This window comes from Astatotilapia calliptera, chromosome 6 (assembly GCF_964374335.1).
Source record: "Astatotilapia calliptera chromosome 6, fAstCal68.1, whole genome shotgun sequence".
NCBI lineage: Eukaryota > Metazoa > Chordata > Actinopteri > Cichliformes > Cichlidae > Astatotilapia > Astatotilapia calliptera.
In genome coordinates, this window is record NC_137427.1 from 8,158,041 (window position 1) to 8,184,945 (window position 26,905).

General features: G+C 40.5%; 1 protein-coding gene across 2 annotated transcripts in view; it reads right to left on the reverse strand.

The window, feature by feature from the left end:
• Nucleotides 1–26,905, reverse strand: part of grk4 (G protein-coupled receptor kinase 4) — a 51,398-nt gene that overhangs the window by 19,067 nt on the left and 5,426 nt on the right. For both annotated transcript variants that reach the window (XM_026169970.2, XM_026169969.2), the window contains exons 2-6: nucleotides 17,846–17,941; nucleotides 8,722–8,834; nucleotides 7,641–7,718; nucleotides 6,979–7,079; nucleotides 413–505 (exon numbers count right to left, since the gene is read on the reverse strand). In XM_026169970.2, coding sequence (XP_026025755.1) covers nucleotides 413–505; nucleotides 6,979–7,079; nucleotides 7,641–7,718; nucleotides 8,722–8,834; nucleotides 17,846–17,941 — 481 coding nt within the window. The remainder of the gene's footprint in view (nucleotides 1–412; nucleotides 506–6,978; nucleotides 7,080–7,640; nucleotides 7,719–8,721; nucleotides 8,835–17,845; nucleotides 17,942–26,905) is intronic.

Sequence of the window (26,905 nt, forward strand, 5' to 3'; positions counted from 1 at the left end):
AGACATTAAATAGGAGTTTATTTCATTTTCACAGACCATGTGATGTTGCAGACAGAGTAATGGTCTAATATATTATTAATCCACCCTGATGACTGCTGTTTCCACCCTGCTTTGGTTTCAAAGCCATTATGCAAAGCATCATCAATTATTAACCACTCACACAGAATCACCGATTGGCACTACCACCTGTTTTAGTGCAAAAACCGTTCCTGCTGCTATACTTTAATATTTACTTTTTCGTTATATATCTCTTTTACTGCTTTAGCGACAGTCAAAGACAGTAATTGTTCAGCCTCAGACGACCTGAACAGGGAACGTTTAGTATGTGCATGTCACGTTTTTGATGTAAATCTTAATGTACATGCTTTGCATGTTTGCTTTTCCAAGTGTGTAATACGCTGTGACTACCCACCTCTCCAACCATTTCCACTGCAGGAAGCGAGAGAAGTACATGGACTCCTGGTAGGAGGAAAATGGAGCTCCACTCAGATAATCACGAACTATTCTGGAGCAAAGGAGAGACAGAGAAGGGGGAGTGGTGACCATTTTAATAACATATCAAATATAACAATAACATCTTACATGTCAGAGTAAACCAGGAAAAAACCCAGATTTCATGTTACCCCTAAACACTTCCTTTTTTTAAACCTTGGCAGTGACTACAAACAGACACATCCTTTGACTGAATACCCACTGGATTACATACGGCCACATCTGTATATATCTGTGAACTTTTGTGTGCGCCATGGACATTGCAGAGTTCAAAAGTCACTCTCAGTGGAAAGATGGAAAACACTGAATGTCAATATGCCACCATGAAAAACGAAAAATGCCTTTGAGCAGGGAAGTTCCACTCAGTTCAACCAGGAAACGGGATTTATGGAAACCGTTTTTTATTGAGTCTGAGGTTCAGCGGAACATCTAATCTCATTTTACCTGCCACGTGAATGTGGGTGTAAGTCTGGAAACACACACACACAAAAAGGACTGCATTTTTCTTAAATTCTTAGCAAAAGACGGAAGCCACTAACACCCAGCAAAAATATAACTCTCTGCGGGGTCACAAAGGGTGACAGTCTCACCGTCTCCTAGCCGTGCATAAACTGCCACTCCGCTGGGAGTTGTTAGGACACGACTCTTTGACATCCGTGCGTCATCCTCGTAGATCAGTGTCTGTTTTCAATGGTCTCACCACAGATGTTTGACTTAAACACCATCTCTTGACACTAAAGCGGTGAGCTAAACAGCACTGATGTGTTGCGGTTACTTTAAGGCTGAGCTATCTACTGTGCTTGCGTTGAGTGTTGGCAGATTACATATTTTAAAAAGTAGACTGACATAACCACCAGGACGTCACCCAGTGGCTTTGGATTCTGCATTTTGAAGCTTCAGCGTTGCTGCTCTTTAAAAAACAAAAAAACAAAAAACAAAACCCAGAAGTAACTGTTATGGATGAAAGGGTGGAGTGCTGAACAATCAGTTAACGTTAGCTAGCTTAGTTAGCAAACTGCATTCTTAATCTGTACAGATGCAGCATACAGACACACATATTCAATGCAATTTTATTTATATAGCACCAAATCACAACAGTCGCCTCAAGGTGCTTTGCATTGTAAGGTAGACCCTACAATAATACATACAGAGAAAAAGCCAATAATCATATGACCTCCTATGAGCAAGTGACAGTGGGAAGGAAAAACTCCCTCTTAACAGGAAGAAACCTCCGGCAGAACCAGGCTCAGGGAGGGGCGGGGCCATCTGCTGCGACCGGTTAGAGTTGCATATCAACTATTTAGTGCTAAATAACAGACTAATGAAATAGTAACAGAAGCACAAACATGTTAGATGATCTGTACTACACAGCAAGTCATATTATTAGCTTTGTAATCTATAAAAAATGTTTCAAAGAGCCTTTTTCAAACCAGCCTCAACAAACCAGCCTGACACAATGAGGAAATGCAGTTTTTAACTACTTTTTTTTAGATCCAGGGGGTGCTCCTTGAATTAAATGAAAGGTCAGTTTCTATTGCTAAAGTCTCTACCAACAGAAAATGGCAAAACTGCAATTCCTGAAGTGGCCACTTAAGGCTGAGTCAGTCATCATTGAAAATGTCCAAGTTATCAAGATAAAAAGGTCACTGATAGCCTGGTACAAACATTTATAAATATTTTAAAAAGGGTTTCGTCCCTATGGGCAGCTTCCCCTTCAATAATAATCATAGGATGGGAACATTCTTTCTAACTCATCTTTAAATGCCGGTAGGGCTTAAACTTTATCGGCAGCTACAGTCGATAGCTGTCTGGCGTCACCTCAACTAGCTGAACTGGACCTCTTAACCATATTTGTGGTTTTGGAGTCTTTGGGTTCATTTTTAATGGATCGTGACTTGCTGTTTGATGCAGACTATTCAAGGACTTTATGCTTCAGTTCTGGTGAGAACTTGAAATATTTTAATAGTCTGTCACAAATTAGAAGGTATTTGTGTTTGTGCACGGATGGAGCTTTTTAACCATTCTTCATCTCATCCAAATACAGAATAATAATTTAAACAGAGAGGAGTCATATGCAGATACTAAATTAACTAAACTTTCCATGAAAGATGGACCTTAGCAATCCAAACCCCAGGTCGCAATGCAAACATCAGCTTAAAAAACAATAATAATTTAATTATTAAACAATAAAACAGACTCCCAAAGACTCCTTACAGTGCCCCTCTAAGCCATTTAACTGTCAACTATAATAGTCAACATGATGCAAAATGATCAGTTTCTTCAAAGCAAGCAGTAATCATCTTCATTACATTTATCCTTGTGACACAAGCTGCACTATTCCCAAACTACAAAAACCCCACATGAAATAACAAATACTCTGGGACAGTCATGACAACCACTGCCCGGTGTGATCACAACCTCCTCTACCAGCCAACAACACATGACTAAAAACCAGAGTTACAGCACACATTCTCCTCAGCCACCCAAATGTCAAAGATATGCTCATATTTATCCAGCAGATTTTCCTTGACCATATTTTAAAATTACTTCATCACTAAGGAGGACAAGGATAGCTGCCTGTGGTTACCAACAGTGCTGGAGTAGCTGTTCTTGGCAAAAAGACTTGAGAGTAGAGAGTTTCCATCGGGGAAGCACCCTCGGCTGTGTGAAAGAAAACTGAGTTATGTCATTATGGAACTCAGTTGCTCTGTAAATTAAGTGAACATCCATTTGAATTGTTTGCAGGAGTAGAGTGTCAACAGGATTTTATCAATCTACCCTTTGTTGTTTCTCAGCCTACAAGGGGTTTGTGTACATAAAATCTTTCTCCTAAACACGTGCATTAGCATGTTTCTTGTTCCTTGTGTATCAAACTTCAGTTTCCACTCTGTCACTGAAGAAATCAAGAAACAAAAACTATTTCCTCCCAGATTCTGTTCGCTTATCGGTTTGACAGGCCTGAAAGGGGCTCCAGAAAGGAAAGAGCTGAGCAGAGCTGCAGACAGCCATCACTGGGAGTAGAAATAAACACAGCTACAATATGGCTTTTGTTAAACAAAGGGAGCGGGAGAAGACAAGAAGAGGGAAGAAAAATCAGCAGTGAGACCTTTGTCAACACAGCGGATATACAAAACATCACGATACACATGAGATGGGCCACACACACACTACTCTCAGTATGACATAACAATATGTTCCACTGCACCAAGAAAATAAAAAAATAAAAATCCACAAGTGAGCTAATATATTTCTGTTAGTGGGAGTGCAGCTCTGCCAAAAGTCACGTTCACACGTGCAGCACCATGCTTTCCTACAGGTTTTCCCTTTGAGAGAAAAAAAAACAAACAACGGAGCAAACGCTGGTTCAGAATTACACATCGGAATAAAATATGAAGTTACACAACGGAATAATACAAATAATGATAGTGAAAGGAAGAAGTGATGACCAGAGTTGGACGGGAATCCCATTCAAAAACATCTGAGCTGCTGCTGCACGGCTTCAACACGTGCCTGTGTTGTTCTCTTCGCCGTTTTGCCCCGCTCTCCTTCACACTCTCTTTCCATTTCTCCTCACTTTTCCCCTAATTCTCCTTTTCGTCCTCCTTTCCTTACTCTGTGTAGGTTTTCTAACGATGCGTCCTCATGCTCTGCATTTCTTCAGACTTATCACTTCATCACCTGCTGAGTTTTGAATCCAGTCAAGAAATGGAGCAGATGCTGTGCTTCTCACGTCAACAAAAGCGCAGTATTCTGGTTATCCTCTTTCTCACACCGTTTCCCTGCTCTCCCTGATGCCCTTTGGACAACTTGGAGGAAGACATTTATGCAGGAAGAAGGAAACTTGCCTAACTGAACATGACTTGAGATGAGAGACTCTGTGGAGGTTTTTCTGGGTTTTGCTCATCTTAAACATAACCAATGAAGCTCCCAGTTTTAGTCCAGCACAAACCACATCACCTCACTTCTTCTACACATGCATTTGCCAACTTTTTCCTTCACACACCACCTCCTGCTGTGTGTCTGCATTGCTCACTCAGCCTCTAAACCCTCAAGCAAATCTCCCCAACACAGAGAAAATTAAGATATGTGAATAAGCTTTAGATAAACTAAACAAAACTTCATACTCAATTAAAATCATCGGGTCGAGGAAACTTTTTGGGAAAAATTAATCACTGCTTCAAAACATTCTGGCAACCGCACGCTTGTCCCTGTCAGCCACTTTGACTAGCTAACTTTGCATTCCTGTCTTCATGGGTCTGTGAAAGTGGCCGCGCTCTGTCAATCAGACATTTGCATAAAGGTTCCCTATACCTGAGGGAGGGAGATAATATCTGACTGTATGCAAGAGTGCATGCTGATGTCATAGCTGGGTGTTTTCTCAGCAATGATCCCCACTTCTCTTGAGCTCCTGTTTGGTGAAGCTTAAGTGAATCAAAGGTTAGTGACAGCATTTCCAATCCAAATCCATTTGCCCTTGTGGTTATGAGCTCAGACTTCACAGAAATTTTGATTTTGCCAGCAATGACAACACATGGCTCCATCAGCCCGCTGATTTAATGCATGCTGTACATGTTACATGTAAACCTGATACATTTGAGTTGTTTATTTTCTGTTGTTTAAGAGTAAGATTTATATTTTATGTGCTATGTGCATAAACTAAATTAATCCAGTTAAAAAAAAAAACGTGGTGGGGGCGCACCATCTTCCCAGAAAGGAAGCCCACAGATCGAGTTTTAATTTGCATATTGCCCAGAAGCTTCCTGAAGATGACCTCAAAGATCTTATCATCAGGAAGCTTGAATCTATTTAACACTACAGTTAATAATGTCTTCTTCTGTGATGTGATCAAGTGATTTATCAACCAGAGACTGATAACAGCTAGATGGGTGCACAACATTTAAATGCTAAAAAGAAAGGTTGGGTTTCTTTTGTACCAAAAGAAAAATATATGAATTATAGTTCCAGGCATTGATTACAATTATTTCAGTAAACTAGTAAAAATAAAATAAAATACAGGAATAGACCCCAATGTGTGTTAAGCAGACCTGGGTCACCGAGGTGGTTTGGTCAGTTCACTGTTAAATGTCAAACAATCTGAAAACATCACCTTTGTAAAAGTAATCTGATGTATTGGTAAATATCAAACTCGGGATAAAATAAGAATTGCAAAGCTGCTTTAGTAGAATTACAGAATCGCAATGTGCACCAGGAAATTTGGCAGAATAAGCTCTCTTTAATAGTAGACTTGTCGTGGTCCTTGGTCTTTGACCTAGGGTTATCCTTGGTTTTGTTTTTTGGATCTTTAGTTGTGATTACCTTTGTGCTATGGGTTCTTGTTTACATTTTAGTATAGATGTGCATTTACTCCTTTGTGTGTTTCAGGTTAACCTAGCTTCCCTAGTGTTCCATTGTAGTTTGTTGTCAAGTTTTTGTCTCAGAGTTAGATATTTCACTGTTTACTCGTTTCCTGTTTTATTTTGACAGTCATGCATCTTTGGATCTTTTGGAGATTCTTTGTTAGCTTCTGCATTTTGGACTTTGCCATTTTCTGGACCAAGAAGCATGTTGTTTCAGGTCCATGAAGCTTTTTCCTCCACATAGTGTTTCTTAAGAGCCTGGTTAGAGTCTGGTTATCATTTTCCAAACATCTTGCCAAACTAAATTCACCCAGTTGGAATCTAACTAAAACAAATGCAATCAGCTAACCAATCGGCACACAGTGCAATCATCTTAGGGATTAGGAATAAGTCACTACAACGACTTTAAGTAATAACAACAGAGTATAGCATATGCCGTTAAAAATATGTAATATGCCTTTTATGTGTGAAATGATTACCATTGCACTTACCACTGTAATATAATTAAGAAACCAAAACACAAACTGAGATGATACTACAAATATGAGCGCATACCCGAGTATCGCTGAGGTGTACGTGTGTCACTGTATGTTCAATAAGAAGTACATGTGTGGGTAATAATCCCCAGTCTGTTTGCTTCTCCTGGCTCTCAGAGCAGGAAGGAGAAACACCTGCAAGTGTGTTTGTGTGTGTTTGTAAACCTGTTTGTGTGTGTGTATGTGGCGAACACTGAGGTGGCTGTTGTTTTCATGCCAGCCATCCGGATGCTCTCTCTGCCCACTGCTCCTTTTCATTTGGCTCAACTATGCGTACGTATTTGCGAGTGTGTGTGTGTCTGTGTGTAGTACGGCATTCCAGGTGCCCGCTGCCTCATCATCAGCAGTGACAGGGAGCAATGGTCCACACACACACACTTTCTTTCTCTCTCTAAAGATTCTGCTAGTGCCTACACTTAGATGCCCAGACGCAACCATGGCAAAAAAATAATCATAATAATTATATTTTTTAAAAAAAAGAAATAAATCAATGTATAAAATTCCATTTGAATTTTCCCTCCACAGCCTGTCTGCATGAGGGCTGCGCAAATAAAAGAACAAATAAAAGCAGCAAGTTAGATTTAAAAACATACTTGGTGCAGTCATTGAAGAGCTCCTTACACGGACTCTGCTCCAACCTCTCCCGGCACCCAGCGACAACATCCTGGGGTATGTCAGGCAGATGGGCTGCCGACTTGAGGGTTTAAAGAGACAGAAAAACAGCAGGTGAGGCAAACAGATGCAGAGAGACAGAAGAGAACATGCTCAGTGTAACATGGTCACAGATTGTTGAAGATGTGAAAATAGATTTTATACCAGAATTGTGCTTGAATCTTTCTGTTAGTGAAAAAACAAAACAAATTGAAGTTCCCCTGTCTGTTTGCTCCGACTCATTTCAGTCAGTGAGAACATTAGCATTTATGTGAATCAGCTTAAAAATAACTGCCTTGTGCAGCTGTAGTGAAAACACAAAAGAAGACCTAATGGGACAGTGAAGTACACATTCACACATGTAAGAGCCAGAATTAAATGCATGACTTGACCATTTTATCTCCAGCTTACTTTATTTACCGATAGCTGAGCATATTTCCAGTTAACAAACAATTAAATAAACCCTAAGCAGTTTTATTACACTGAATAAAATTCAATGAGACGATCATCTGGAAGTGCATGTATTAACTTAAACTAATATATAAATCATTTATGGCCGTATCATGCAGCCCTGTAATTAAATGAGCAGGTTGGTGCATCTTACCCCATTATTAAAGTATGTGTCTAAAACATTCAGTCCACAGTCCCTCCTTTTCTCATCGGGAGCTAGCTGATACATAGCCTGTCACAGAAAAACAGAAGTTGTAGGAACCACAGCAAGCCATGCTCATTCAGCCATCTTTAAAACTTCTCCAAATAAGGTCAAAGTCACAGAGAAGAAAGCAAAGAAGGCTGAAGCAAAGAGGGAAAGATGCTGTGTTAATGAACAGAGGAAATCAGGGACAGCTGACTAATGGTGGAGAGTTAGCAAAGACAAACATCTCGTTTTAGTCATGGCAGCAAACTGGGAACTATTTTCTTCTTTTCACCATCACAGATTGTGTCTTTGGTCAAATATGGCTGTAGGCAGGGACACAGTCTGGAGTTTGACTGCTTTGCGCCGTGTGTTTTGTTTGAAAACACGCTCCGCAGAGACGAATGGGACTGAGCAGCACTACTACGCATCAGCCAAGACACAAAGTCCTCGGGGAGACTCGTGGCACATGTTGACGACTAAAAAGTTGCTCATTAAATTTCAAGCATTTGTCAGTTGGTGTGTATATATGTGTCTGCCTACCTTAAAAAAAACCCCTAAAACTAAAAGAAACAAAAACAACACAAATCTAGGACCCCATTAAATTCCTCGCCTGTTTTCCTTCTTGCATACCATCAGGGGCCTAGACACAAGCTTGGGCCTGTGTTTGCCTGCTCACCCAGGGGACCTGCCTCTGACGTTGGCTTGACCTCATGGAGGAGTGCATGGAGGAAGGGGAGGAGTCTGCTCCCTGACAGCTTCTCTAAGTCGCTAATCACCCACTACGCCCACCCCACCCACCTCCCTATGTGACTGCCAAGAACAGGCAAGGGGACTTTGCACTGACTTTCCTTTCCTGTCCTGTCCATTGCTCTGCGGGCCCTGATCCAGGAAGGTCTCGTGGGAGAAATCATAGACATATGAAGGTAAAAAAGACGGAGAAAGTGAAAGACTGGCAAGAAGGTGACAAAGGGGGTTCTGTAAGACACAAGAATACTTATAAGGATATCAGAGAATATGCAGAGTAGTTGCAATGGACTCAAAGTCTTACCACAGCATCCATAAATTCCATGCAGCGCTTCAGCTCTGGCCTTGTGTCACAGTACTGACGGAATAACAGCCGACCAATGGGCTGCTTCTCACATAGACTAGTGTAGTCCCTCTCTGAGAAGAAGACAGGGGAAGGAAAAAAGATGAGGGGGAGGGAGATAGAAGGAGAAATGTAATACAACACACACTGGACATTACGCTACACCAGCGAGTCCATGAGATGATTACGCTAGGAGGAAATGATAACCCTGCGGCATGAAACTGTAAGTAACTGTATATTTTTGCCCAGCGAAACAAAAAATTGTTGGAAACCATTGAGCTATATCACTATATTAGTGGGCTTAAGGGATAAATTGTTTTCATTTGAATTAACTTTGCGTTGTGAGCCAAAGTGAGAAACGAACTGGTGGATGCCTTTTATAGTTCTCACAGTTAAACTCGAAATAGTCGCAAAAGGGCAATTAAAGGGCAGGAACTGTCACGTTTCCTGGTGACAGCAAAACAGTAAGCAATTTTTTTCTGCTTCTGTTTTGAAACACATCTCCATCCACATGAAATACAAAAAAAAATGCATTTAAAGAAACATATACATTTCAAAATACAGGACAGGCTTAATGTCTGAAAATTTGTTTTGAGGAGCACAAAGAAACACTAAAAATTACAGTATGTGTAGAAACACGAATTGTCAATTTTGATCACCCCATTCGCTTGTGAAGCGCCCTTTTAAACATTTTAAACCTCAGCATGAGCATTTTCACAGCTGCCATCTTAGTGTTTTGACGTGGAATGTGACAAGAAGGGGCAGGTCTGTGTGTAAAACCGCACACTTACTACAACAACCTGGCTGTCAGTCACAAAATCATAAGCCAACGAGCATGCCGCAGATAATCCACCATTTTGAAACATAATATGTATGTCAAACATAGTTTGAGCTAAAATGAGTGGCTGAGTCCACAAGCTCAGAAAAACAAATGTCTCCAGAGTTCAAGACAGAAAACCATTTTCTATAGGAGTGTTTTTGCAAACACACTTACTGTCATCTGGTGGTCTACAAATAAGAAGCTTCGTTTTTCACACCTGAAAGCGACGTCCATGTTTTACAATGACAACGTACCAGTCCTCTCGTCCTTTGTTAGCTAACAACAAGCTAGCACTAACTAGCTGCTTTACAAAAAATACAATAAATAAATTTAAAAAATTAAACTTTTTCCCCAGCGTATATTTTGTTTTTTGTTTTTTATTATACAGAGTGTATTTGTATTTGTATTGCTTGGCATGTTTAACCAAAGAAAAGCAATACTTGCTATAATCAATAGATTAGGATAATGGACACTGAAGTTGCGTAAAAGAAAAGCTTAAAAACTGGGAATCTGAGAAGCGATTATCTACAGTACTCTGCAGAGGTTTTCAGCCACCCGTCATTTTTTATATTTTTCTAGAAAAATGTAAAATGTGTGCAGTGATTTTTTGAAACATGCAAACCTAGATGGAAATATCGTATACAAAGCAAAAACAGGGTTTTTTTTTCCATCTGAAAATACAGATGGAGGCACTTTGAGCAGACTGAAATGTAGAATGCAGAATGGAAGTAAAATATAAACAAATAGGGAGTGGGTCAGGACTTTTCCTCATTATTTTATATCTAATACGTCTTAGCTAAAACAAGGTTTTTCCTACAAATAAACACACTTTTTCCCCCAGACAGATCTAGCTATTAATTTTCCACAAAGTAATGGGGATCTACACAAAAATAAAAAAAAATAAAATAAAATGTAAGGGTCAAGTTAAAAGAAATTCAGCCTCCACACCACGGAAAAAAATGAATTCTACCTTAAAAAAAAGAAAGAAAAAAGAAAGAAAAAGCGACGTATTATTTTCTGGAAAAAAAGAAAAGAAAAACACCACATGATGTCACATATCTGTTTTTTCTGTACATATCTTAGCATTTTTGGCCCTATTAGCACTAATGGTGTCCATTTGAGTCATATTTCCTCTTGTACCAGCTTTCCATCATTGGTTGACGCTAAGGATGCGCAGGCACACAGGCAAGATAAACATACAAACAAAAACAGGCCACACACATTCATATACACAGAGGAAGAGAGATGCTAGGTATGAAAATTTGGGAGTGCTGACAGCTACAGGCAAACCTCCAACAGTAAATGAAATCTTCACAACAGCCCTCTCTTCTGCACTGTTTATTACACAGGATTTACTTCTGCAGCTCAGCGTTTCCTATTCAAACTTGCCACTTACATGAATACAGCACCTAACTTATCAGGTTGGTCAGCAAACAGAATAGAGATAGGATTTTTTTTTTTATTACTTCCCTTTACACAATGAGGCTGCTGTATTTAAAATCTGACCAACAGAAGCCCTTTCACAAAACTTTATACTGTACTTTGTTACACTTGCTTTCAGACATTATCTTTCATCTTTGATCACCAAGATTTCAGAGGCCTGCTTTGGTGTTTCCCCATCAGCTCTGTGCGGGAGCGGGGAAAGCCCTTTACACTCATAGCTGATGAAGGCAATTTCAGAGCGTTTGAACAGTATTTGGAGCAGTTTATTTGAACTCTGGAGTGGAGTGGTCTGGCTGGAGGAGAACAATGGTGTAGCTGTGTATGACATCTGTATCCCCAAATGTGGCTCGCGCGCTACTCTTGACAATCATTGAAGAGGTTACTGACAGCGTACGATTACGAGAGCACAAGTGGCTTTTATTTAACAGGGGACAATAGGCGATGCGAACCACAGGAAGTTGGTAAAAAGAGACAGGGCAAGATACTCGTCCCATATTCATTAGCAGGCATAGAGAAATCAAAATATAAAATGCAAATTAATTAATCATCCAGTTGGTTTAAATAAACCATTAGATCATCGGCACTGTAAAAAGCTGTACTGTGAAGTGGTGTTGGTAGAGGTGGTGACAGAGGAGAACCAGCTCAGGCTGTCTTCTCTATGTCAAGATATTTCATGTGAAGTAGAAAGCTTGAAGAGGCCATGGTGGTGCAGTGGTTAGCATAGTCACCTCACATTAAGAAGATTCCTGGTCCAAACCTCCTTTCTGTGAGGATTCTGCATATTTTCCACATGGTCTCCAGGGACCCCAGCTTCCTCCCCCAGAGTCCAAAAGGCATGCATGGCAGGCAAACCGGTGATTCTAAATTGCCCATAGGTTTTAGTGTGAGCATGAATGGTTGTCTCTGTCTCTGCATTGGCTCTGTAATGGACTGGCATCTTGTGCACAGTGTACCCTGCCTGTGTTCCTGTGATAGCTGACAATTTAGGAAAATAGGTAGAGAATACCCAAACTAATAAATGGCCAAAGCACAACATCAACATTGGCTTAGTCTGATAGTAATTTTCAAGCAACAAACCACCAGTGCTAGAAAATTTACCAGTGAAGTGCTGAAGAACTGCTGGACTAAGTGTGAGAATGGATTTTTACTTACTGTTGCACTCTGCTCAACCAAGACATTCTCTAACTGCTCTAACTTTGTCCTCTTTAATAAAAACAAAAGCCAAAGAAGACAACTGATCTTTATATATCTCTTGTTCTTAGACAACTGAATGCATTAACACCCCTCACAGTGGCCGTGAAGACAGTCTCCCAGAATATAAAGTACTGCATATAAAGTGTGTGAAACCGACCCAGAGGCAGAACTCAACACATTTTATATTTTCATTGTTTTAGTGGTTTTTGTTTTTTACTTTCAAAAGCATAAGACTGTAACATTTCTGCTATAGCACACAGGGTGCTGCACCGCACCTCGCATAACTCAAAGGCCTCAACAATCAGAAACAGCTCAGGCTGTGCTTTACAATATCGTCCGTGATAAAACCAGAATACATTTTTCTGTATAATAAAAATGTCGTAGTGTGATATAACAGTCTATAACAATACCATGAATTGAAATGCCCTATGTGCGCAACTACGAGACAAGCCCAGGCATGTCTGAAAGCAAGAGCACATGTCAGTGTCCGATTGAGACTAATTATCTAAAAAGACTTCAAAAACATGCAACAAAACAGTACTATGCAAAATACGTGAGAAAAATGTTCCTGCTAAATGTACAGTAATGTCGAAAACAAGGGCTTTAAGCAGTTATTTTACACTTTTACCTGAACATCCTAGGCTATTAGTCCCATGCACGGGACTAATAAAGGTTATCTTATCTTATTTCGCCTCCATTTCCTACACTTCTAAATGCTGCTGCCTGCAAGCTGTAAGCATCAAGAACATTTTTTCAATCTTTTTTCTGTATCATCAGAAATTTCATTATTATTATTCATTTGTAATTATTACTATTCGTTATCCATTACAACAAATTATAGGATAGTTTTGAGGCTAACCTACCCGTCCTGACAAACAGGTATAGATCAACTTTCTAATGCTTTCTTTTTTCACCATTTAATTTCTCACTGAGCATTAGACTAGTGAGTTCAGCCAGCTGACAAAAAACATGAAACTTTGGGTTGGCGTCCCGTCGGCCGTTCTGAAAATTAAACAAACATTTCTTTTGTTCAGAGAAAATGACCTCTGACAAGGTTTCAGTCTAGCATGAGAAGTTTTTCAAGTATTTCGGGACATTTTCATCCTAATGACGAGTTTTGCTTGTTGCTCCAGTGGTGGCAGTTCTCTGCTGAATCACAACACAACTGGCTGACTCTTTAGGGTGACAACATCTAATTTGCGTAAGAAAGAAGCCACAGAAACTATTGTGAAATTGTCTGGAAAGCATTTTTTTCCCCCACTAATTGCAAAAATATACCTGTTTTTCAGTAGGACTGTCAAAATTAAGAAAAGTATCTGTGTCACATTTCATTTTTACTCAGTAAGTTTCTCAGAATTATTTAAATAAATAGTACATTTACACCAGTTGTTAGTGTTTGATTTTTGCTGTACCCATTCACAGGTTTGCAACACGCAACAAATCTTTTTATGAATAAACACTGGAGAAATTTTTCTTTATTTTTTAACAATGGTAACAAAGCATTTCTATGACACTGCAGATCCACTTCATTGATGTTGTGCCTTCTCTCTCCAGTAGATTTTTCGTCCTATTTGTTGTACATGGTTTTCCATCCCAACCAGTCGAGGCAGATAGTTGCCCCTTCCTGATACTGGTTCTGTCCAAGGTTTCTTTCACAGTTGTGCTTCCTCAAAGGTGACTGCCTGAATGTTGGGGTAATCTCTCTAATGTTGTAGGATCTTTACCTTACAATTTAAAGGATTCATCTAGAGATGATTGTTATTGTGAGCTGATGCGATATAAAATTTAATTGGACTAATGCTTTTGACTTTTTGACTGTCATTTGTGTAGAAGGGAGTAGTTTAAGCAATTTGAAGCACATACATTTGTTTCTTTTATTGCATACTCCTTATCTACATTTATATTTCTATGAGGATGTTTACTCATACTTTTTGTGCTCCCCAACTGCAAAACCCCCCTAATTTCTCAATAATGTCTTCCTTGCTTATGAGGAACTTATCCAATTTCCTAAATATGAACAAATATGAAAGGAGATTGGGAAAGAGGGAACGCACACAAGGCAACAAGGTGTCAGAGAAAAATGGAACTGGTAAATAAGGGGATTAAAAAGAGAGGAGGGAGCACTGTAAGGCTCGAACTAGCACGGGATACTAACTGTCTGAGCCAGTGAATGCAGCTGTAATTACAACTCAATCAAAACTCCAATTTAGACCAAGACAGAGTAGATTAGTGAGACAGTGAACAGTCAGCTAAATGCTCACAAGCGTGCAATGGGTGCAGGAGTGCATGCCCGTGTTTGTGTGCAAACAGACACCTGCACGGCCAGTGCGCACTGCTGCTGTGCAACAAGCATTTAGTCTCCATCCAAAATACCTATGCTTTCAGGACCATGTTAACATGCTAACGTGTTTGCAGTGATCAAAAGTAAGAGGTGCCCATATAATATATGTATTAACTATGCCAAAAAAATAGAATGGTAAGAAAGAGATGGACAAAAAAGAAAGAAAGATGGAGAGAGAGGTCTAAGGCTGGCAGACAAAGTGCCTGCAGCCCACATAATGTAATCTAAGCTTCCTAGAATTACCGTTCACTTGTCAAGGCTAAGGTCAAATGCCTGACATTATCAAGACACAACAAAGACTCTGCTATCAGTCGCTACACTGTATTCTGTCCACTGTGCTCGCACTCTGAACGGGCAAGTGTGAGTGTTTCTGCACGTGTGTATGTGTGCACGCACATAACTACACGCCTGTGTGTTTAAGCACACCAGGAGGATTATTTTGATCTTGTACTCAGTGTGATAGGGAAATTACGCAATAGCATCTATGTAATAGTGACGTACATAAACCTTAACAGCTGCTGTATGCGCGCATGCACACACACAAGGACAAACACACACATGGGCAGGCACTTATTGCCCATTTTTAGAATCCTGTGCACATTAATATCCAAATGGGAATAAATACATGCAAGGTTATATTTATGTGCTCGGTACCATCCTCCTCACACATTAATAATAATAATAATGATAATAATAATAATAATAATAATAGATGGATTGATTTCAGGTTACACAAAGAGATTTTACATTAAATAACCAGAATTGCTGCTTTGCTGTTCTAGGCCTGTGCCTACCAGTTAAGCCAGCAGCCCCCAACCCCCAGGCCATGGACTGGTACTGGTCCGTGAGTCGTTTGGTACCGGGCCGCGAGAGTTGAGGCTCGGGTGTGAAATTTATGGTTTTCAGGGTTTTTATCGGTTTTATTTTGTTGTATTTATCCACGACACCTTAAAGGCCAGTCCGTGAAAATATCGTCGGACATAAACTGGTCAGTGACACAAAAAAGGTTGGGGACCGCTGAGTTAAACTACAGCTTACGAACACGTCTGTCCAGACAAAGGCAGTGGAGGCTGTGAAAAAAGCAAAAATGATCATAGAAACTAACACATTCAAACAAATAACGGATAAACATCGTGAGTTTTGAGTAGTGATCTGAACATCAGTGCTGGCTTGGAGATAATGATCCAGGAGGAGAGAGCTTTAAAATTCTTTCGCTTGGTCCTGATTGGGGTTGACAAGAATTTGGCATTAAATGAGTAGAGGCTGATGGAAGGTGTGTGGTGATGAACAGAAGGACTCTGAAATGGATTCTGGTGTGGGACAGGAGCCCAGTTAAAGTTTTGAAGGGACAGGAGTAATAGTGGTTGCAGGACTACGGCATTTAGCAGAGTTGTACAGGAGTTTGATTACTTGTACTGTAAAGAATGCAGTTGCAGTAGCAACATCTGGATGTGCTGGAGGCATGGATAAACGTTTTGGAAGTAAAGAAAAAAAAAATTCCTGGGGAAAAAAATGTTCTTTGCTGCGACACGCTGAGGTTAAAGGAGAGAAGTGCCAAAAATTACTCAGACGCAGAGTGGAGTTGCTGATGGTGAGGCACATTTGGGGGTTTGGGACCAATCATGTCCTGACTTATCATTTTAGTTTGAGCCAGTAAACTTTCATCTGCGATTTAATGGTGCTGGTGTCCAACCACATCATGTTGAAGTATGACGCTATCAAAGGGAGAGGATCCAGAGGATGAATAGAAGAGGGACAAGCATTAAACACAGGGGATATCCTGTGATAGAGGTGTGCCTGGGCTTAAGTTCATGAACTGTTGCTTTGTTGTTTGAAATACATGACTGAGAGGCTGTGGCAGGGTTATTAATGTCGGGACAAAAGAACAGTGTGGTTGTTGGTATCAAAACTCGTACTGAGTTCGAGGAAGATGAGGATGCAGTGTTAATCAGAGGCCGAATGAGGAAGGGAGAATGGTGAGAAGAGATAAGTACACACTGGGGAATTCCCCAAGGAACTACATGCCTAACAAGCATGTAAAGAAATGTGTGTGTGTGTGTGTGTGTGTGTGTGTGTGTGTGTGTGTGTGTGTGTGTGTGTGTGTGTGTGTGTGTGTGTGTGTGTGTGTGTGTGTGACACAACCATGACTGTGAATATGAAAGTTCACCTGACTGTGGACAGGTTGCCACAGACAGGCCTTCAGTTTCTCCTGTATGAAACTGAAGGCCTGTAGTGGCAACCTGCCACTGCATGTGGCGAATAAAATTTGAACTTGAACTTGGTTCCAGAAACTGTACAGCCACTTACAGTTATTATTATTATTAAGGCGGACATGGAAATCACCTGGGATAGGAACAAAAAGGTGAGAATGCACACAACTGGACCAGAGATGGAGATCGATTTTTTTCAAGATTTGGATAATTAGTTCTATGAATGAAGACTTGCGATCTGAAATCAACACGACGACGAGTGCAATCAACACCGAGTATGAGACATGTCCTCCGCGAATATGTGCATCTACATCTTTGACTCTGCCTTCTTCCTATCCTCTCCTGTCCTCGAAAGATCTTTTCTCTCGTTGTAAAAAGCCTCTCTTTCCCTCTGTGTTTCTGTTTTCCACTCGTGCTCTCTGTAACTCTCCTGTTCTGCCACTCTTATGTTTCTCTGAAGTGGCTGAAAGAGTGAGAGAGAGGGAAAGAGCTGCAGATAGTGGGAGGGAAAGGCATGAAGATAGAAAAGAGGGAGGGTATGCGAGTATGTGGGGGAGGGTAGCACTGCAATCTCTGGCAAAGATAGCTGTGACGCACTATTACACAGACACACACACACACACACACACACACACACTTGTGCTGTGGCATTCAGGGAACCATGGTGGGTGGGGGCTGGGGAGGTGAGAAGATAATGAAGCCCAAGAGTAGAACTCTTGTCGGGGGCCACAAAGAGAAAATCCTGCCAGTACTTTCAAGTTAGACCTGGAGGTTGAGAAAAGGAAGGAAGCTGGGGTGAGCATGCTTTCATTTGATGTGTGAACAAGCACAGCAGAAATGTTAAAGGAGAGCTTGAGATTCAGAAACAGCAGTACAAACAGATTCCCTGTCTCAGTCACACGCACACAAACACACACACAGGGTTTCCTGTCCCTTGCTTGTAACTACGGGTGGAGACGGGTAGAAACAGGAAGGAAGTCCAATCTGAACTTCCTCACAGAGTCAGGCCCACCCCAACGACACAGCATGGCAAGTTATCTTTTTGTCTCACACCCACATGCACTACCAGTTTCTTACCGATGGTGCGACGTAGCTCCTCACACTGGCTGATGTGCGGGAGTTTTAGCATCTCTTTCCATTTCTTGCTGCGGCCATTCCTCTTTCCTCCTCCACCTGAGACACAAAATGAGAGTTTCCTCGTCAGCCCATCTATGCTTTAATATTGCATTTGTAGTCTTTAACAGTTTCCATCCATTGGCATTTTCAACACAAACATATGAATAGGGCTGCTGTGAGGACATAAGCCCCACCCATCTGCTGTTCAAACCTACTGTGTGCAAGGATCAGCCAATCAGAATAAAGAAAGGGAGAGGAGCTAAAACAGCTTGTTTTTATTTAGTTATCCTTTACTTCATCCAATAAGGATTATTTTTTAATTATGGAAAACAATTCTAGTACAGTCAAAAAACATAAAGGTGGAAATATGGAAATGAGCACAATAGGTTCACTTCAAGTGTTAGGAAAAGTCTCAGTTATAACCACATGTCTAAATTAAAACCTCTCACAAGAGAAAAGATTTTAAGACATTTCATAACTATCAAAATGAAATGAAATACTTCAGACTTTTTAAGACTCATGGGAACCGTGTGTGCGCGTCTATGCATGTGCGTGTGTGTGGGTGTGCACAAGCTTGTTCATGTTGACCTTGCTTTGACCAGAGGCCAGAGCAGGTGGTTCATCTCACCAGTCGCCTCCATGCATCATGGCAGGGCATGTGGTGAAGAATGTTGACAGCTTCAAAGATCATGGGGCACACACATATTGTGTGTCTCTCTCTCTCGTAAATGCGTGTGCGTGCACACACACATACACTCGCACGCACACACAGTAATGTTGGGCAGTCGTCTTGGCAGATCAGATGACCCTGATATGAGTGGTAAACGATCTCAAGGCCCAACAGCGCTCTACAGAGGACCCCAGTCACTCTGTATATTTCACAAGGAATCTCATTCCAATAGCAGCAGGGGTGTGTGTGTGTGTGTGTGTGTGTGTGTGTGTGTGTGTGTGTGTGTGTGTGTGTGTGTGTGTGTGTGTGTGTGTGTGTGTTTGTGTGTGTGTCCAGAGAAATGGGGAAGAAAAGAAGTCAGGAATGGGAAACAATCCAACTGAGGAGGTTTGCCTGCAGACTGTCTCATCTGGAAATCCCTTGCATTTCCCCTCGATGACCTTCTCATCTCAAACTCTTGCCTCAAGCTCAGCTACACCGGCTATGCTGCAGACATTACATAGTCCACACCCAGCCAGATCCTTTACACAAAATCTACGCAATGTCCAACTGAGCCAATGTAAGAATATAGCAGAAAGCTATCCATGTAATTCATAGTGGGCAACCAGTACTCTTGTATCCTGCCTGTAGCACACTCATGCTATGTAAGTTGTAAGTACAAATCCAAAGTGGATGGTTTCCTGATATTTGCTAGATGTGAGCATGTGTGGATACTGTTCCAACCTTATTCCGTGGACATTATCCACAGGTCATCATTCCATCATTACTGGATCACACACACACACACACACACACACACACACACACACACACACACACACACACACACACACACACACACACACACACACACACACACACACACACACACTTAAAGAGAAAATCTGATATTTTATAACATCTGTCTGCAAACTCGGCCATTATTAAAATAGGTGATCAACATTTTAAAAAGTAGCTCGACACACATTTGCTGATTACAACATCATTTGATTAGGACTGGTATTTTATGGTTTACACAATGCCAGTAAAGTTCCTCTGTGCTATCTCACAGCTTTCCTGCCTTCTCTTCACTATCCTTTCTTAATAAAAGCTACAAAGCGTACATAAAAATATATAAAAACAATGATCCTTGGAGGACCATCCTGACAAAGCACATGGTTCAACACAAATTCACAATTACCCATTTTCCACTATTATGATGGCCTACTTGTGCATCCCAAATCATTGCTAACAAAGGCTGGGGGAATTATACAAGGAAGACAAATAAATAAATAAATAAATAAAAATATCACAGTTGTATCTGTGAATAATCTATGAATATTCCCTCCCACAGCCGCTTGCGTCAGAGGTTCCAGCTATTTTGTGGTGCCAGCTTTTAGGGACTAGGAGCAGTCCTTTTTTTCTAGTAGGAATACAAAGACCTGGTTCTAGATTAATCTCGTTCATTAGGGCTGTTCGATATTAGGGCTGCTCGATTATGGCAAAAATGATAATCACGATTATTTTCACTGAAATTGAGATCACGATTATTTGACGATATTTATTTAACCCTTTAAGACCTACTATAGAACCAAGTCCACCAGAGCTTATATTATTTTTTTTACATGCTGTAGTGCCATTTGTGGGAGCATTTCAAGTTGCTATACATCAATACAACTGTTATAGCCCATATTTTAATAATATGTATGCATTAAGTCCATAGTAATTACATAAATTGCAAAAAAGTGCAATAAACTACAAAAAAATTTGAAAATCGCTTTTGTTTTGTTTACATATATTTCTACTTGGAGAAATTTAAGAGGTTTATCCCTCAAAACTTTAAATACAATAAAGTTGCAAAAAATAGTTTCCCACCACAGGAAATTTATTTTGAGTGTCTTCATAGTTTTATTTTGGAGATACAGCAATTTTTATATACTGCAGGAAAAACAAAAAACAATCCTATGATGCAAATTTGCAAAGAAAACAGCAGGTGCATCATTTCACTGTGGGAAGTGTTACGAACAGCTGATGGATCGGCAAAGCGTGTTTCTGGAATATTATATTTTTGTTCCTGCAAGCGCTTTTTATGCAATTTTTGCAAAGCTATATGTGGAACGAAACCGTGACCGAGGACAAGCTGATGGCATCAGATTTAAGTACAACTCCTCCGGTTTCATATGCAAAACAAATTATTGCGCTAGCTTACACGGTTCAGGTTCTACAAGGATTTAAAAATAGTTACGCAAAACGGAGCGTGCTGCTCTGACCGGCTTTAAAGGGTTAACAATGACTTTAAAAAATAATATAAAATAGTGTGCAACACCACTGAAGTTTTTTTTTTTTTAACTCTCTTTTCAACCAACGGCAGTCACTCTCCAAATAACTTCTGCTTAGCTTTCCGAGCTTCCCTCGGGTCCTCTTAATCAGCGGTCTCCAACCTTTTTTGCGCCACGGACGGTTTATGCCCGACAATATTTTCACGGACCGGCCTTTAAAGTGTCGCGGATAAATGAGGGAGGGGCTAATAATCGGCTCAGTCATTTTTAATGATCGTTGAAAGCCCAGATCGTAATCGTGATTAAAATTCGATTAATTGAGCAGCCCTATTCGATATAACGATATATATCGGATGACGATATAAAAACGTCTATCGTTTAATTTTATCGTTTGTTTCGTGGTGTCGCAAAATAAACTGTTTACGGCAATATTTTTTCATCGTTTTGATGGTCACTGTAGTGGCTATATTAATTTCTTAAAGTTCTCTCTTTCTCTTGTATTTAATATAACCACACTACAGACGAGCAAGCATATGCGTTGTCGTTAGCAACAACGACGATAAAACCATCGCGGCACGTGTCCGCTTATTTATTTTCCACATAAACATTTCACAATAAAGCTCAAGATCCTGTTGAGACTTTTCAAAATAAACTGAATCATGTGAAAGAGTATTCAGAGTGTTTATGGATGAGAAGCAAAAAAGAGCCGCCAGGTGCTAAAAAATAAACCTTAGACTCAAACGTTAGAACAGGCTTTTCCCCGCAGCACGCTGTGTAATAAATACTCACAAAGAAAACGGCGGCCGTTACAACTCATGTCTAAAAATGTATAGTTTCATGCATCGGTTAAAACACTCGACTCCAGGTACGCAACGTGCAGCTGGAAACACTTCACGCAAGTCGAGCTGCCCGAGATTCACAGAATTTACAAAAAATGTTGCATTTTTGTGATTTATATCGTTATCGGACGATAGATGTCTTATATCGGGATATGAGATTTTGGTCATATCGCACAGCCCTATCCATCATCAGTGGAAAGGGGACAATAAAAAGATAAAAATAGCTAAATGTCTTTAGCCAATTCTCATCTCTAATCATTTCATATCTGCCTCTGGACTGTCTATTATACAAAAAGGATGCAAATACAAGGCAGTCTACCTTCCTGAAAACCTCCTCCCTTCAGACAGGCTTGCGTGTTTGCTTATGCCGCAGACAAATGGATGATCAACACTCTTATGACTATGTCTGAAGATCTCTGAATATCAAGATCCTATGTGTTTAAAAGTAAAATATGCAGACATGTGAAAATCTGTCAACAATCCTGGAATAGATAAAGTTTTTTTGTTTGGTATGTTTTCCCATGATTTGGTTAAGCGGAAGAAAATGGATGAATGGATGGATAGTTGTGGACTTTTTGTGGATAAATGTTTGAAGCTTGTGGTAAATTTATGCAAGTGGTTACCTGATTTTAAAACATGCAATACTGACATTTTATGCGCTCACAGTACTGTGACAGTCAACAAGGAGAATAGGGGCCAGTATTAATGTTTGATAAGTCTGTGCATTTCTAATTCTGAAAATCTTTTCTTTTAAAAATTTAAAAGTAGATGCATTTCTGCATGTTTTAATAATTAAAAAAAACATTAGTATTTATATGTGACAAAAAAATTCTATCAGGGGAAGAGAGCAACCCATCTTCTTGTTTCACAGTCAGTGAATTTAAAATGATTAATGTTGGTTTTTCTCGATTACTATGTTACATCAGTACATCAGCCAGCCTAAGTGTGAGTGAGCAACACAGACAGTTTGATTATGAAAACAGAGAGGGAAATCCTCTGCCCCAAAGTTCACTAGACACCAGCTGGCCTGGCAGAGACATGTGACAGCTTCAGCACAAAATCTCACAGGAGGCCATGACGGTCAAACACCTGCAGAACGAACAGTGTGCACGCTCAGAACACTACAAAAACAACATCCTCATACATCTTCTTCTGCATCAAACTACTTTAAAAAATAAAATATGAAAGAGTTCAACTTTCTGACTTTGCTGTCTGTTGCTTGTTGATTTTCACCCTGAACAAACTGCCTGAATTAGTTTTACATGCAACATGCAACAGTAGTACACACATTACAAAAAAAAATGTTTTTTTTTCTTTTAACCGTGAGAAAACTTACACTGTTTAACTGGAACTGCTTGTTGATATATGAAGCTTTTAAAATCATGTGGCATCAGGTTGTTGAAGACAGGTATGCTGGCGGACCTGTTGTGAGGCTCCAGGGCACACACACCACACACACATACACACACACACACACACACACACAAAGCTATGTTTCCTTGTTGCAGGAAAACTGAATACACAAACAAAAGAGGCCAACGAAGAAAAATGTTGAAGCCAAATGTTGGATTGGCTGTTGCACAGCTGTTGCTGTGTGATGATGGCCAGTTGCAGGAAAAGTCTGCAAATATATTGAGCCAAAAACACTGCAAGATTGATGAATACAATCAAACTTGCTCTGCAGAAAGTAAGAAATAGACAGAGATTTACTTCTCTCGTGTTGCCTTCTTATACTGTGAGTAGGAAATGTGAGTGTTTCAGCTAATGGGCTCTATACTGTAAAATTACACGAGACTCAAATTTCCGATGGAAAGAAAGAGAAGGAAACAGGAAAGAACTGACAAAAAACACCAGATAGACAAAGATATTGAAAAGAAAAAAGATTTTAATAGCAAGCTTTTGAAGAATGTGTGTATGCGCGAGTGTGCTCATGCTTGTCAGAGCCGGCTGGGCCACCCCACCCTGTTTAAAGTCACTCTGACGTCAAAGCCATGTGTGCAGGCCCTTAATGCAGACAGGATGGAGCAAGTATTTATTTAACTTTGGTTCTCCCCTTCGAGAAAACGGGGCCTTCCATAAACACTGACTTCAGAGAAGTTTTGCTCATTCATAGCCGAGCTACAGCCAGCGCTGAGATCACCAAGCAAGATCTGCAAAAGTCCAACGCATGTGCTGCAGTGACGAGACAAAAAAACCTAAGACGGACTGAGGAAGTCTGACATCAAAAACAAGACATGCAGCTTGAGGATATGCGAGAATGCACATTCCTTTCCTGAAAGAAAAAAAGTTATAGAAAGCGGGGTCATCCCGGTCGTACATCAGTAAGATGTAGCAACATATCACTAGCTTTTCTGGTTTGAGTTAGACTGGCCACAGTTGCCTCACATCACTCCCCTCTCCATTTCCCCTTGTTTCCTGTCACTCGGTACTGTCACCCATCCAACCAAAGCAAAATGCCACAAAAAAGGCCAGAAAAACTGTTTTGGCAACAGCTGAATAGATGACCCAACATAACACTCAGCTTGTTTAAAGTAACTTTATGTAACAACGTCTTTCTTTTTGATAACAGCCAACAGTCTGTCATTTGTTAAAGGGGACACAAGTGCCATTTGTTCAAATGTGAATAGAGAAATTATATACGCACAAATATATATAAATAAATAAATACAAATTATAGCAGACAAAGTCACTAGCAGTGTTATTTATCTTCCTGAAGTGTATTTTAGTGTATTTTCTGAAGTTTCAAGTCTAACCGGTTAGACACGTATAAAACTGAGACTGCAGAAAAAATAAAAAGAGCACATGTGTACACTAAGTATCTTCATGGAGCTACTGTTTGCAGTTCTGTCTGAGGTGAGTTATGGCTGCTTTAATGAATGTACATTCATTGTCCTCTTTTGAGTCTGCTTTTTCTCCTACTCTGTGATCACTGGTGTGCTTGTAGCTCATGTGCAAGACAAATTCAGTCCGGTGACATCCCTATATCACTGCCTTTACTTCTTTCATCTCTCTTTCATCTCAAGTGAAAGAAGAAGCCAGACTGGAGGTTGCACATTCGACTGTAGCAGTATCGTTTCAGCGCAGCTCCCCCTGCCCAGCCACATCCTAATTCCTGCAGCAGTTACAAATCCACACTTCAGATTTGCCTTTTATTAATACCAGTTCAAATAGAGTTCACTAGTTATTTCACAGAATGTGTAATAGTACAATTAGGCCTTACAAGTGAGACAAAAACAGTTTCTGCCTGGAAACAGGTGAGACAAAACAGAGACGCAAATCAGTCAGACGATTAGTGCATCGAGGATGCATCTAAATCCAAAACAGCTCTGCACTCCATGGACTCCACAAGACGTCTGAGGGCTTTAGGCACCAAGCAGCAGAAAGTTCAGTAAGGTACAAGGTGAAGCCTCCGTGGATCGAACCTGTTTTTCTAACAACTTCTAGAGATCAGTTGAGTCGAGATATGGCGAAACCTTTGTCATGTTTTTCAAAAACATTACATGTTTTCTTTAGTGAATCAGATTATATTATCCCACCATCGCCATGAAGGGTCATAGCAAACTAAAACTGCAATAAAAATGTTAAAAAACTGCAATAACATTTAGGCAGGAGGTACATCTCGAAGTAATAACCACATAGACCCCAAGTTTGCTGGCCTTGATATGGCCCTTGTGTGGCTGGTGCCACTGACATCAGGAGGAGGGCAACTTTTTATCTCTGTGTGCCACAAATGATCATTTTAATACTCAGAAAAATACACTCTAACAAAAAAGCGTTATTTAAAAATAAGATGAAAAGTCTTATTTGCTCCGATATTGGGAACTAGAAAACAACAGTTCTAAAACACTTAAACGACAAAACACCATCACCGAGTATTTTCTCTGCTGTGATTCCCAGCTTCTTCAGATGTTACCGTGAACATAGAGCAGCGCTGCTGTCATCACAACTCGTTTTTATTTTGAATCACCATATGGCGGAAGACGCCCGGCCATCTGATGAACACATGTCACATGCTGACACTCGGAATAACAGCCACAAGGCCAGAAAATCCAACTCGTCTGTGACAGTCACAGCCTGACCGTGGCAGTAAGCAGCCCGTATTCACACAATATGATTCAGCCAGTTAGGCTACACACTTACGCAGAGTGACTTTTAATGAGTACGTGAAGGTTTACTTCTTTGAACTCTGACATAAAAAGCTGCGTGAAGGTCAAAGATGGGGGTCACCATGTACTTTTGGCACAGAGAGAGGTAATAAGCCAAAAACATTGTTGAGTAAATTAACTACATTGCACATGAGAAACGTTTTTCTAATTTTCAAAACACTGATAATAATGTTTACCAGGATATTCTTACTCAGTACAATCACATCCTGAATATTCGGCGCTTCTTCTGATTTGAAGCCTGTCCAACAGCAGCAGCATAGGTGGAGGTTTGTATTGGACTGCCGCAGCCGTCTCCCAAAAACACGACTTAAATAGTAGGAAATGAAAGAGGGTCACACATAGTTTAGGCCCATTGTAATACGAGCATGCACACGCACATAGGCACAATGGAGCCTGGCCATGATAAATGAATGGTCTGTTGCTTTCCCAGTCACTCTCATACAGTGTGTGATTGGCTGGTGCAGCCCCTGATAAGGAAAATATTAGCTGTGAGTATCTGTGTTGCCTATTGAGAGCAAAGGCCCAGTGTTTGCGTAAGGTAATCCATCTGTATACTTGCACTGAAAGACACACATCAGCTGAGAGAGAGGAAAAGAGAAACATGTGAATATCAGCCAGCTCTGCTCTGCTCTACTCCTCACCTCGCTCACATGTTCTGATTCAGCCTCTTGCTGCCCTCCATATATAAACAGTTCTCTTCTCCCGTTATGCCTTCATTAATTCTTTATAACCAGACTTTCCTCCTCCTCCATATGGCCCTGAGAGAAAGAGTGGCTCGCGTGCAAAACTGCGAGGAACGCTGCAACATCACAGTAAATTCCAGTGACAACAAACGAAGAAGTGCGTGGCAGTGCGTGGGGGGGGGGCAGCGGATCTCACATGAGGTAGGACAAGCAATTTCTCACATGAGCAAAATGACAAGCACGAGCACACACACACACACACAGAGCACAGCACTTTGCACATAAACAAGCTCCCGTGCTCATTCCAGCAGCGTGCTATGGTGTTTTGCAAGACCTTTTCTTCCTCATGTCTCTGTGCTTGAGGTATTCCATTAAACCGAGCCGAGGCGTGCTTGAAAACTGACC